At 45.3% G+C, this 12,729-nt stretch overlaps 2 protein-coding genes across 2 annotated transcripts; one reads left to right on the forward strand and one right to left on the reverse strand.

Moving 5' to 3' along the window:
* The first annotated feature begins 344 nt into the window (after positions 1-344).
* LOC141129635 (histone H1.5-like) lies at positions 345-1,286 on the forward strand. Its single transcript, XM_073617728.1, has one exon. The coding sequence runs from the start codon at positions 473-475 to the stop codon at positions 1,133-1,135; it is 663 nt and encodes a 220-aa protein (XP_073473829.1). The 5' UTR covers positions 345-472; the 3' UTR covers positions 1,136-1,286.
* Positions 1,287-2,447: 1,161 nt separating this feature from the next.
* On the reverse strand, positions 2,448-2,911 carry LOC141126721 (histone H3). The gene has a single exon (XM_073612685.1). The coding sequence runs from the start codon at positions 2,886-2,888 to the stop codon at positions 2,478-2,480; it is 411 nt and encodes a 136-aa protein (XP_073468786.1). The 5' UTR covers positions 2,889-2,911; the 3' UTR covers positions 2,448-2,477.
* Positions 2,912-12,729: the final 9,818 nt, after the last annotated feature.

Below are 12,729 nucleotides of genomic sequence, written 5' to 3' on the forward strand. Positions count from 1 at the left end.
GATGGTCACTCTTCACTCATCTAATGTGAAGATCATTCTAGTGGGAGATGTGAGAAGATTGTTTTCTGGGTAGAATTTGTGTAGAAAACAAGATAGAAGGAAGAATGGGACACACACTCAGGAGGATGGCTGTGTTTGCAGCCTCTGTGTTCAGCCTCCTCAGCAGCTCCTGACAGCTGTAAGTGACCCCCCGATAAGTGACAGTCCAGTGAGCAGATCGGGTCCCCGATGAAGATCGGACATCGTTCTATTCCAAATAAAAGTCGTTTTTCTCTCTGCCCGGGAAACACAACAAGAGAGAGAAGATTCCCCAACTCGGGAGTGAAAGTCAGTGGGCGTGTCTTATTTGCAACCAATAGCAGTAGGCACTAAAGCTTTCTGCCGACCAATAGCAGTGCAGAACGTCTCTATATAAGCCAAAGCGACAAATGCAATTCTATGTATCTATTACAGTGCTAATATTTGCAGAATCATGACGGAGACTGAGAGCGCCCCAGCCGCCGCTCCTCCTGCGGAGCCCGCCGCCAAGAAGAAGCCGGCCAAGAAGGCGGCAGCCGGAGGAGCCAAGAAAGGCAGCAAGAAGCCGTCCGGTCCCAGCGTGTCCGAGCTCCTGGTCAAAGCCGTGGCCGCTTCCAAAGAGCGCAGCGGGGTCTCCCTGTCCGCCCTCAAGAAGGTCCTGGCCGCCGGAGGATACGATGTGGACAAGAACAACAGCCGCCTCAAGATCGCCATCAGGGGGCTGGTGACTAAGGGGACCCTCGTCCAGGTCAAAGGACATGGAGCCTCCGGATCCTTCAAGATCAACAAGAAGCAGGAGGACAAGGCGGCAGGAGCCAAGAAAAGCACCAAGAAGCCATCGGCTGCGGCCAAGTCCCCCAAGAAGCCGGCCGCCAAGAAGCCAGCCAAGTCCCCCAAGAAGAAGACCACCACCAAAGCCCCCACCGCAGCCAAGAGCCCCAAGAAGGCCGCCAAGAAACCCGCAAAAAAGCCTGCAGCTGCCAAGAAGGTGACAAAGAGCCCCAAGAAGCCCAAAGCTGCAGCCAAGCCGAAAAAAGTCGCCAAGAGTCCGGCTAAGAAGGCGGCTAAACCCAAGACAGCAGCCAAGCCCAAGAAGGCCGCTCCAAAGAAGAAATAATCCCCACCGGAGAGACCTCCTTTCATCTACACCCCCCAAAGGCTCTTCTCAGAGCCACCCACCTCCTCCTGACAGAGCTCTACATACACACAGCGACCAGGGGGGGCCGCATTAGAAGTCCTCCATACAGAGCAATGTGACCACCTTACCCAATCCCCTCTATAGAATAATATAGAATACAGCGGGAGATCCGATCACAGGACTCTTCACATGACATCCGTCATTGATACAAAGGATAGCTTCAGGTATTCTCCCCCCCCCCAATATATATATACATATACACTTCTGTGGTGCGGATTGGAGACAATTTTCGCACTGGGAGATCTCCCCAGGGAGGTGGAGTAAGAATGATCAGCGACAAGATCATTGTGTTATGTGGGCAATGCACTCTTTGCTAAATAAATATCCAGTTACAGATTTACCATCCCCAGGTCTAGCGGCCCCGATATCACATTCGGAGGGAAACGGATACATTTCAGGTTCCATGTCAGAAATTTCATTGTAAGATACTATAAACGCTCTCATTGGTTGACAGATGAAGCACAGGCTGTTATGATTGGCGGAGTTGGAAATTTTCAAACTGCCCGCCATAATTTCACAGTTTTCCATTATGCAACAATTAGCCCCCCCCCCCCCCCATCCATGGGCGGTAGAGAATAATGGAACAAAAAAGGGAGTTCCCCGGATTTTTTCACACAATACTGGATGAATTGTTCCTTCTAGTCTCTCCATTTGTGATGGATTGATGTTGGAAATAATTGTATCAATAAATGACAATCTAACACCGCACTCAAAGATAATTCTCTTATTCTCATGAGCCCCCCATTGTACAAATATGGTCCCCCCGGCCAAACATTCATAATCCCTTCAGATAAACCATAAAGTAGAAGAAATGTTCACCGATATAAGGCGGTAGTGTTGAAATAAAATGAGAAAAGGGACTTGGCAGTTTTTTTTCCTAGTCAGCCTTCATATTTCCAGACGGGTCTCTGGAGAGATGAGAAGTGATGGATAGGGAAAGAGGGGGGCGGAGTGTCCCGGGGGGGCCTTGGCTGGACTGACAGGATTATTGTACAAGTGACTTAAGTTCTATCACAGCATGGAGCAGTCCAGAGGAAAAGATTAGAGAAAAAAAATGAGTAGTGTAAAACATAATCGGTATGTAGTGGGTGTAGATGTCTATTGAGGAAGGAGGTGGGGAGATGTGTGGATGTCTTGTACGAGTTTCCCTGTCATAGTCGGTGTGATGATGATGGAGTATATAGATCTTTGTATAGGAGGATGTGGTGGCTCTGAAAAGAGCCTTTGTGTTGGGATTAGTAGTAGTTCGGAGTGTCTCTCTCTATGCCCTCTCCCCGCGGATGCGGCGTGCCAGCTGGATGTCTTTGGGCATGATGGTGACCCTCTTGGCGTGGATGGCGCAGAGGTTGGTGTCCTCGAAGAGTCCGACGAGGTAAGCCTCAGAGGCCTCCTGCAGAGCCATGACGGCGGAGCTCTGGAAGCGCAGGTCGGTCTTGAAGTCCTGGGCGATCTCTCGGACGAGGCGCTGGAAGGGCAGCTTGCGGATGAGCAGCTCGGTGGATTTCTGGTAGCGGCGGATCTCTCGGAGAGCCACGGTGCCGGGCCTGTAGCGGTGAGGCTTCTTGACTCCGCCGGTGGCCGGGGCGCTCTTGCGGGCGGCTTTGGTGGCCAGCTGCTTGCGGGGAGCTTTGCCTCCGGTGGACTTACGGGCTGTCTGCTTGGTTCTTGCCATGACTGTTCAGTGCTTCGCTGATACAAGGAACGTGAACTTATGCCGCTCTGCAGCGCTATTTATACACATCTCCAGCCCTCTGATTGGACAATGAGAGCACACTCCTCCTCCTCATTGAAAAGCGCCTTTTTTTTTTTTTTTTTTTTTCAAATTGCCCGCCTAGATCTGCACGTTCTATTTTTGCAATAAATCGCTATTTTGTTTTCCCAAATCCAAAGTAAAATCTCCGCACATCACACAATACTCGGAGATCTCTGAACTCCTTCAATGTGGATTATTAATTAGAATATAAAGTGTGAGCGGGAATTCCACACTGAGCAGCTGTTGTCTGTTCCGCCAAATACACAGCACAGGGATCAGGGGGATCCGTCCATGCTCACTTCTTATAGGTCACCGATCACGGTATACATCTGACTTATAAAGAACACTTTTCATGTCCCCTGTAATGGGGATCAGGGGGATTGTGGGGGGCTGAGGCTCTCTGCTCTCCGGACTCCATCACATCTATCGTTCCACTCTGCCACCTAGAGGTCATTCCGGGAACATCTCCGCCTTCACTGTCTTCTGTGGACAGCTCCACTATAGAACCCATAGGATGTCTGTCACTGAAATCCTCTCTATGTTATGATGACTAAATGACACAATAAAGGCGGATGGAGGAGTCCCCTGAAGTGTCCCTCGTGTGCTTTCGAGGCTGTGGCCGGGGGGGAACGTTGTTTCTCACCTGGAAGACTTTTGGGTGAGAGTGCACACCTTAATGTACTCGGTAACAATGGTTAACATTCCCTAAAAAAAAAGCTGAAATAGGTCTCCTAATTTACAAACCGGTTGACAGCAACCCTAAACATACACAGAATCCTAAATGTTATGTTTTTGGGCAGCTAAAATATCTATAGGTACTGCTTAGAAGACACCTAGGTCGATCTAGAGCAGTGGTCCTCAACCTTGCTAGTGCTGTGACCCCTTGATAAAATTTCCCAAGTTGTGGGGACCCCAACAGTAAAATTATTTTTGTAGCGTGGGTGGTCAGCACCCAAGGCAAGACAAGTAATTTGCGCCCCTAATGGACATTCAGCGCTCCCTGAGTTCCTTCCATTCGTACAGTATTGAAACCCCTTATGGTACATTTTAGGATGTGCCACTCTTTCTCTTTGTTTCCCTTTCTTTCTCCATCCTAATTTCTTATTTTTTTTTCCCCATTCCTCTCTCTAGCCATCTTTTCTCTTATTCTTTCCCTCCCTTTTTCTTTGTTCCTCCCCCTCTTTTCCTCTCCCTTCCATGTATTCTCTATTTTTATTCCTTCTCTTACTCCTTGGTGAGGAGTGGGGGGAATGGGATGAGTGGCAGTGCTGGTGGGGAGTTCTGATCAGCCAACTTAGGTGCTCTTGATCAAGCTCATCTGCTGATCTGAGAACTGTAGGGGGCACTTTTAATGGCAACCATAATCACAGGTTACTCACTATGTCTCTGACTTTGTGGTGTCTCGTAACAGTGGCACCTATGCCAAAATCAGGAGATAGGGTCTCCTCCAGCCCCTCCTACTTCACATTCCTCACCAGTCAGCTGACCTCTAGCCTCTAGTCTCTGTCCCCCAGCCATGCCGTGAACTGAATGGGCGGCTGCGAATAGGCTAAGTGGGCGGCCACGGGCTCCAGGGACAGCCCAGCTGGGTAGCCGCAAAAAGGCTGGGAGAGCAGTGTGGGCTTCAGGAACAGCCCAGGATTCGGTGACCCCTGGCAAATTATCATTCGACCCCTGAGGGGTTCCTGACCCCCAGGTTGAGAACCACTGATCTAGAGGGTCCATGTGTATCCAAACTAAATATCTGGATACAATACAACTGATTTGCGACCATGTTGATCCCTATACTCTATACTCTAAAATCAAGGCCCATTCCTCCTTATCTGTTCATGTTGCTGTGAACTTCCCATCCAACTTTGCCCTTTCGAGGACTGGAGTGGTTGCTCAATTTTCCATACTTACTGTATTCAAACACTATACATGAACCATTTAGATTTGTTTTGTAAACCCTGTAATAAGTTGTTTTATACCAGGGACCTCAATGCCTGGAAGTGACCCTCTAGAGATTTACTGTTATAGTTGACAATCTTCAATACAAAGGAATAAAAACTATCCCCAAGTGATCAGACTAGTCCAGATGAAGGTGTAACACTGACACATTGCTTCTGTACGGAGATCTTGGAAGATCGTAATGTTTTCCCTCCTGATTCCACTTCCTAATTTACTGGGTGTAACATCATTTATCAAAAATATTTAAAACAAGAAAATGGGTATATGTTATCATTTTTTAATTAATCAAAGTTTTTTTTTTTTTTTTTTTTTTCCCCAAGAAATTGCGTTCGGAAATGGATACAGTTCAAGTGATGACATGAAATCCTTGTGTGGATGGATGTACACTGAAGGACTGAATGGCCTTTTTGCCCCTATGATAACATGCAGCAGCTGTGCCTGCTACTATCTCATGATCAGTGTAGAAGGGATACAAGGTGATCAGAGAGCCATCATTCTGCACTGGGAGGATTGTGGAGAAATGATACAATGTATTACAAGGAATCTGTTCCGGGACTCTCGGAGATACTTTACTGCTGAGAGATAATTGGAGATTAGAGATGTTGCAATACATCGGTGTAGTGTATGGCCTAAAGGAACACACACCGGAGCATCATTGTGGGGACTTTATCCCCTTCCCGCCGACCGTACACAGATATGCGTACTCGGCTTTCCGGGGTTATACCGGGATGATGCCTGCAACTGCGGTACCGTTGTTTCGAGTGGGCGATCGGCTATCCGTATATAACAACCGATGCAGCTAAAAGCCGCTTGGCTGTTATACCGGAGGAGCGGGAGGGGACATCCCCCCTCCTGCTGCCTCCCGCCGCTCTTACCGGGCCTCCCGTGCGATCGGGAGGCCCGGTGTCCAATCGGGTGCCTCCGGCGGCTGTGGGCGGGCTGGAACGAAGCTGTCGGCGGCTTCGTTCCAGCCTTCTCAATGTAAACGCGGAAGTAACGTCTTGACGTCACTTCCCGTTTACTCGGCTGCCAATGGTGCCAAATTTAAAAAAATATACAGTATTCAGAATCGCCATTTTCGGCGATCTGAATACTTTGAAGTGTAAAGGAGGGATGGGGGGTCTTTTAGACCCCCCCATCCCTCCATAAAGAGTACCTGTCACAATCTATAAAAATACAAATAAAAATAAAACAAAATAAATAAAATACATTAAAAAAAAAAAAAAAAAAAAAAATTAAAGTGCCCCCGTCCCCGCGAGCTCGCGCAGCGAAGAAAACGCATATGAAAGTTGCGCACGCATATGTAAACAGTGTTCAAATCACACATGTGAGGTATCCCCGCGATCGTCAGAGCGAGAGCAATAATTCTAGCCCTAGACCTCCTCTGTAACTCTAACCTGGTAACAGTAAAAAAAAAATTTAAAGCGTCGCCTATGGAAATTCATAGCTACCATAGTTTGTCGCTATTCCACGAGTGCGTGCAATTATAAAGCGTGACATGTTTGGTATCTATTTACTCGGCGTAACATAGTCTTTCACATTATACAAAAAAATTGGGGTAACTTTACTGTTTGGATTTTTTAAAATTCATGGAAGTGTCCCTTTTCCAAAAATTTGCGTTTAAAACACCGCTGCACAAATACCGTGTGATATAAAATATTGCAACAATCTCCATTTTATTCTCTAGATTCTCTGCTAAAAAAAAAAAAAAATATATTTATATATATATATATATATATATATATATATATATATATATATATATATATATATATATATATATATATATATATATATATATATATATATAATATTTGGGGGTTCTAAGTAATTTTCTAACAAAAAATATGGATTTTAACTTGTAAACACCAAATTTCAAAAATAGGCTTAGTCATGAAAGGGTTATATAGTAACTGGAATAGAAAAGTGCAGTGGCGGCACCCCTATTAAAATGTATAACCAGGAGGAATGACTGAAAGGGGAACAATAAATACTGCAATTTTGTCATCATTTCTTTATTCAATCCATGGATTAATTCATGGATTCATGAGCCTCGCCCATCCTCTGGAATTCCCTACCCCAATCTGTCAGACTGTCTCCAAATGTATCCACTTTTAGGCTATGTTTCCACTAGTGCGTCCCCAAAGTCGCGCGATTTTGCCGCAATTTTTTACCGCGACTTTTTACCGCGATTTGAAGCAATGCCTGTATCTATGGACCTCAAGTCGCATCAAAGTGGGACCAAAGTAGTGCAGGGACTACTTTGAAGTCGCTGCGACTTGAAGTCGCACAGATATGAACGGTACTCATTGGAAATCATAGGAAACAATTTGTCATGCGACTTTTCAGTCCCAAGTCGCATGAAAAGTCGCACTAGTGGAAACAGAGCCTTAGGCAATCCCTAAAAACCTTCCTCTTCAGAGAAATCTATCCTGCCTCCATCTAACAACTGCACTATTTTCTCCATTAGCTCATCCCCCACAGCTATTACCCTTTTGTATAAGTTGACCCTCCCTCCTAGATTGTAGGCTCTAACGAGCAGGGCTCTCTGATTTCTCCTGTATTGAATTGTATTGTAATTGTACTGTCTGCCCTAATGTTGTAAAGCGCTGCGTAAACTGTCGGCGCTATATAAATCCTGTATAATAATAATAATAATAATAATAATAATTAATTAACCAAGAAATACGTTGGAAATATTCATTTCAGATTGTTTTGTTCTTTGATTTTACTTCAGAATACAGAATCCGCCCTGCTATAGAGATCAATAGAAAGTCTACTGTGCAAGTATTTTCTGGGCTGAAAACATAGAGAGATCTCGCAATACATTTCTTTGGAGTCCTCAAAAGAAGGCAGTATTACTGGATGAAGAAGGAAACGCCCACAGTTGTGATTGGTTCAGATTTAAAATAGCTGTTTTCAAATTTTGCCCGCCGGAATTATGTAGATCGTTACAGATATATATTCATCTCTCTTTTACCGCCAAATCCGACACCGAGCAGATGATCGGATGAGACATTTATCGGAGAAATATGATTAACACTGTCATGTCATTAGTCCGGAATGATTAGGAAAGGAATCTGTTTGTTACTGAACCATGAGAAAACACTTCTATATGTTCTCAGAACCCAGGATCTCACCACTGCTACACACAGAATATGATGTTCATGTCACTGACTGATATTATTTTTTTTTTATTTCTTTCTGGACATTTATCAGTTAAGATCGTCCTCATATCACAACCTGGATATGTCTAAAAAGAAATGTGCAATTCATGTTAGTAACCATGACACAGATACACATGTACAATGAATGAATAAAGTAAATATTTCATGTCTGAAGAACCAGATCGGGTTCCCCCTCGGTAACATGCAATCTGCCACATATTTACAAGGTTCTAAGAATGTGAAATTCTCTGCAGAAAACCAACGTTCTGTGGCCCCGCCCCTTTTCCATTAGTCTCCTATCAGGTCCGCTCAGGCTTAAAACAGGGGGAAAAACAAGGGCTTATCTTTATATAGTTTTCCTTTTCAGAGTACTATTTTATAAATATGACATTATTATTAACAATAGTATCTGGTGATTGTGGTTTCTGTTATCAGGAGTCCGAAAATGTATATTTTCGGTATAATCTCTGAAGAATACCTAGAAAATCATTAAGAAGCAAGAATAGATTTCACATCTCTAGATGGATTTCTCTTGCCATCATTTTCAAAACAGCAGAATGTGTAGGAGCCTTACAAATGGAAAAACAAACCTATTCTGTGTAATGAATGGGTGTGACTCCGCCTTTTCTCAGGATGGTTTCCATCAGGTCCGCACAGACTCTATAAAAGGAGGGCGGGCAATCAGTCAATTTCAGTTCTTCTGAGTAACAGAGAAGAGTCGCCATGTCTGGTCGCGGTAAAGGAGGGAAGGGTCTGGGGAAAGGAGGCGCTAAGCGGCACAGGAAGGTGCTCCGGGACAACATCCAGGGCATCACCAAACCCGCCATCCGACGTTTGGCCCGCAGAGGGGGTGTCAAGCGCATCTCCGGACTCATCTATGAGGAGACCCGCGGAGTGCTCAAAGTCTTCCTGGAGAATGTCATCCGTGATGCCGTCACCTACACCGAGCACGCCAAGAGGAAGACCGTCACCGCCATGGATGTCGTCTATGCTCTCAAACGCCAGGGCCGCACTCTCTACGGATTCGGAGGCTAAACCCTCATAGACCCCCCTACTACCCACTTCATCTACACAAAGGCCCTTCTCAGGGCCACCCACCTTCTCATCCAAAGGGCTGTCTATAGATTTCTCCTGTAATGATACATTTTTGCTGTGTGTGAAAGGAAGTTCCTTTTAGCTAAACATACACCATGCAATCCGATTGTATGATTTCCTTTAGATGTAACAACAGATCTGTCTTACAATATCGTTATGTCACTTTTATTATATTTCAGGTAGGTTGTTCACCAATTAACACCACTTTCCTTAGTCGATACAAACGGATTGGTGTTGTCTGTGGTTCTCATCTTTTACACATTTGTCACTCGGAGTTGTTATTGGGACCCCCCCCCCTCCCCATGTCTGTATAAAAGGCTGAGGGGGGATGCAAAGGGGCGGGGCCGCGACAATGTATTCTGCAGACAATGTCACTTATTAGAATCTGAACAGGAAACCGACCTGATTTATCAGACCTGAAAAATGTGTTTTGTGAAATGATTGTACATATTTATCTGGCGGTGTCCTGATTACTGCCAGTCACCTGACATTTCTCTATAGACAGATTCGGGGTGTGATATGAGGACAATCTGTCACCGCTACATGTAAGAGAAGAAGAAATATCGGTCAGTGACGTATGTCATTATGAATGCTTTATTTTCCGTCATAAAGGAAGATAAACGTTGTGTGTGTAGTAGTGGATTCCGAGGATTTGGAATAAAATAAAACATATATAAATGTTTGATTTAGTATTTAATCAGAAGTCATTCCCGTCTAACCGAAATTAAAATGTCGGATCTGGCGGTAGAAAAGGGGTGAATTTTTGTCTGTGATCTTCACAATTCTGGCGGGCAAAATTTGAGCTCTTTGCCCCACAACCAGTAGTTTTTTTTTTTTGGTGAAACGAATATTTCCTTGTGGGGTGTGAAGAAGGGGATGAGATCTGTGGGCTCCTTTCCAGTTGGGAGAATGATTTGTGATCATCAGAACTACTAGAAAGGATGGAGGAGAATGAAGTCCCTGTAATGAGATCACATTACTATATCAAATATTTCACCATTATCTTATTACGGACACATTGTTCTCCCGTCCGGATCACATCTTATTATCAACATGTAAAAGAAAATCCTTTTCGGTTGTCTAATTTTTACAATCAGATCCCCCGATAACAATGTATGTGTGTCTTTTTATGGAGAGGTATAATGGGGCCGAATCTTCCTACTTTAAGAAGTGTGAAGAATATAACGTGTTTGCTTTTAGGGTGAACTATGAATCACACATCGGAGAATAGGAAACAAAACAATGTATGTCGGGCTCTTTGTATGGAGAGGTGGGTGGCTCTGAAAAGAGCCGTTGTGTTGGGTAATAGAGGTGGAGGAATTGTCGGGGATTATTACTTGGATTTGGCGGCCTTGTGGCTCTCGGTCTTCTTGGGCAGCAGCACGGCCTGGATGTTGGGCAGGACTCCTCCCTGGGCGATGGTGACTCCGCCCAGCAGCTTGTTGAGCTCCTCGTCGTTGCGGACAGCCAGCTGGAGGTGTCGGGGGATGATGCGGGTCTTCTTGTTGTCGCGGGCGGCGTTGCCGGCCAGCTCCAGGATCTCAGCCGTCAGATACTCGAGCACGGCGGCCAGATAGACGGGAGCTCCGGCCCCGACCCGCTCGGCATAGTTGCCCTTCCTGAGCAGGCGGTGAACACGACCGACTGGGAACTGCAGACCAGCCCGGGATGATCGGGTCTTGGCCTTAGCCCGAACCTTGCCTCCTTGTTTGCCGCGTCCTGACATTGTCACTGGATGATTGGGATATTCACTTAAGAATGGCACTCCACCTCCACTCCCCTTCATTTATACACTCAGTGTTCTGACGTCACAAGCTGTGATTGGTCACCTTTGAATTCAGCCAATAGTGTCCTGACTTGTCTCTAAACCAATCAGTAGATGAGAAGCGAAAGCATGACGTCCCTCCCCATCACAAGATTGAATCCTCCAATAGAAGAGTGAGGAGAGGGATGAGGCTCATTTGCATAGGACGCCTATATAAGGAGCACATGAGGGCGGCTCCAGCACATTTTCCCTTCACAGAGCGGAGAAGATATCGTTAACCCTTATCATGCCTGAACCAGCCAAGTCAGCCCCGGCGCCCAAGAAGGGCTCCAAGAAAGCCGTGACCAAGAGCCAGAAGAAGGACGGCAAGAAGCGGAGGAAGAGCAGGAAGGAGAGTTATGCCATCTACGTGTACAAGGTGCTCAAGCAGGTGCACCCCGACACCGGCATCTCGTCCAAGGCCATGGGCATCATGAACTCCTTCGTCAATGACATCTTCGAGCGCATCGCCGGCGAAGCTTCCCGCCTGGCTCATTACAACAAGCGCCGCACCATCACCTCCCGGGAGATCCAGACCGCCGTCCGCCTCCTCCTGCCCGGAGAGCTGGCCAAGCACGCCGTCTCCGAGGGCACCAAGGCCGTCACCAAGTACACCAGCGCCAAGTAATCCCCCCATCATCATCATCATTACCCCAACACAAGACACAAAGGCTCTTCTAAGAGCCACCCACCATTTCCATCAATGAGCTGTCATCACATTTTATCACAATTCTTAACCCGTTATCAATGAAGAATTAACAGATTATCTATAAAATGAGGTTTGTACAATCGGATGGCAAGTTATTAATTTGAGGATGTATTATAGTGAGAATAAATCCATCCAAATTAATTTATTCTAGTTTTACTATGGGGGGAGATCTGTAACTGGTACATATCTGATAGAGGTCAGTTCCATGATCCTATACAGATCTAATGATGAAACGTGGAATACTTGATTTCCCATCATCATATAGAAAGGTAGAGATCTATGAGAGAAGTCATCTCACTATCATGTTCTGCATTCTGAGGACTTGAAATAAAAGAGAACATATGGAAATGTTTTACATTATTCAGTGATCTTCAGGATCCTTTTTTTTATTAATTTCAGACATAAAGCATTGATAATATTTCTCGGATAAATGTCTCATCTGATGATCTCAGTGTCGGATTTGGCGGTATAATAGGGGCTGATTATTTGTCTGTAACGTTCTTCACTATTTAGGCGGGGAAAATTTGAAACCAGGAACTTGAACTCTGAGCCAATCAGAGCAGTGGACGTTTAATAATCCTAATAAGAAGGATCTTTAGATGAGGAGTAGGTCGGTCAGATCGGGAGGGGGATGAATAAACCTTCCTTCTATTCCCATCCTGATTCTCTATGGATTGCGGAGATCATCTCCACTTTCTGGCTGTATACATTCCTCTATTCATCGCCTTGTACTGCACACACACCCCCCAGTGATCTACCAGAAATCACCACAAGGTGGCAGAGCTGAATAAACACTTATGCCGCACTCACACATTGTTACAATCAAAGATCTCCCACAATCTCCCGCCTTACATTGTTACTTTATCTGAAAAGACAAGTTAAGAAGATCGTGGTGTTCTTAACCCACAACACAATGGAGCAAGAAAACGAAACATTGTATCTACTCTATCAGCCCAGCCAAATCTTCGTCTATTTGTATCTATTTCAATCATCAACAGCAGATCAATGTACAAAGATAAAGCCCTAAGCTGCCTG

The sequence above is a fragment of the Aquarana catesbeiana genome, linkage group LG02 (assembly GCF_042186555.1).
Source record: "Aquarana catesbeiana isolate 2022-GZ linkage group LG02, ASM4218655v1, whole genome shotgun sequence".
Classification (NCBI taxonomy): Eukaryota; Metazoa; Chordata; class Amphibia; order Anura; family Ranidae; genus Aquarana; species Aquarana catesbeiana.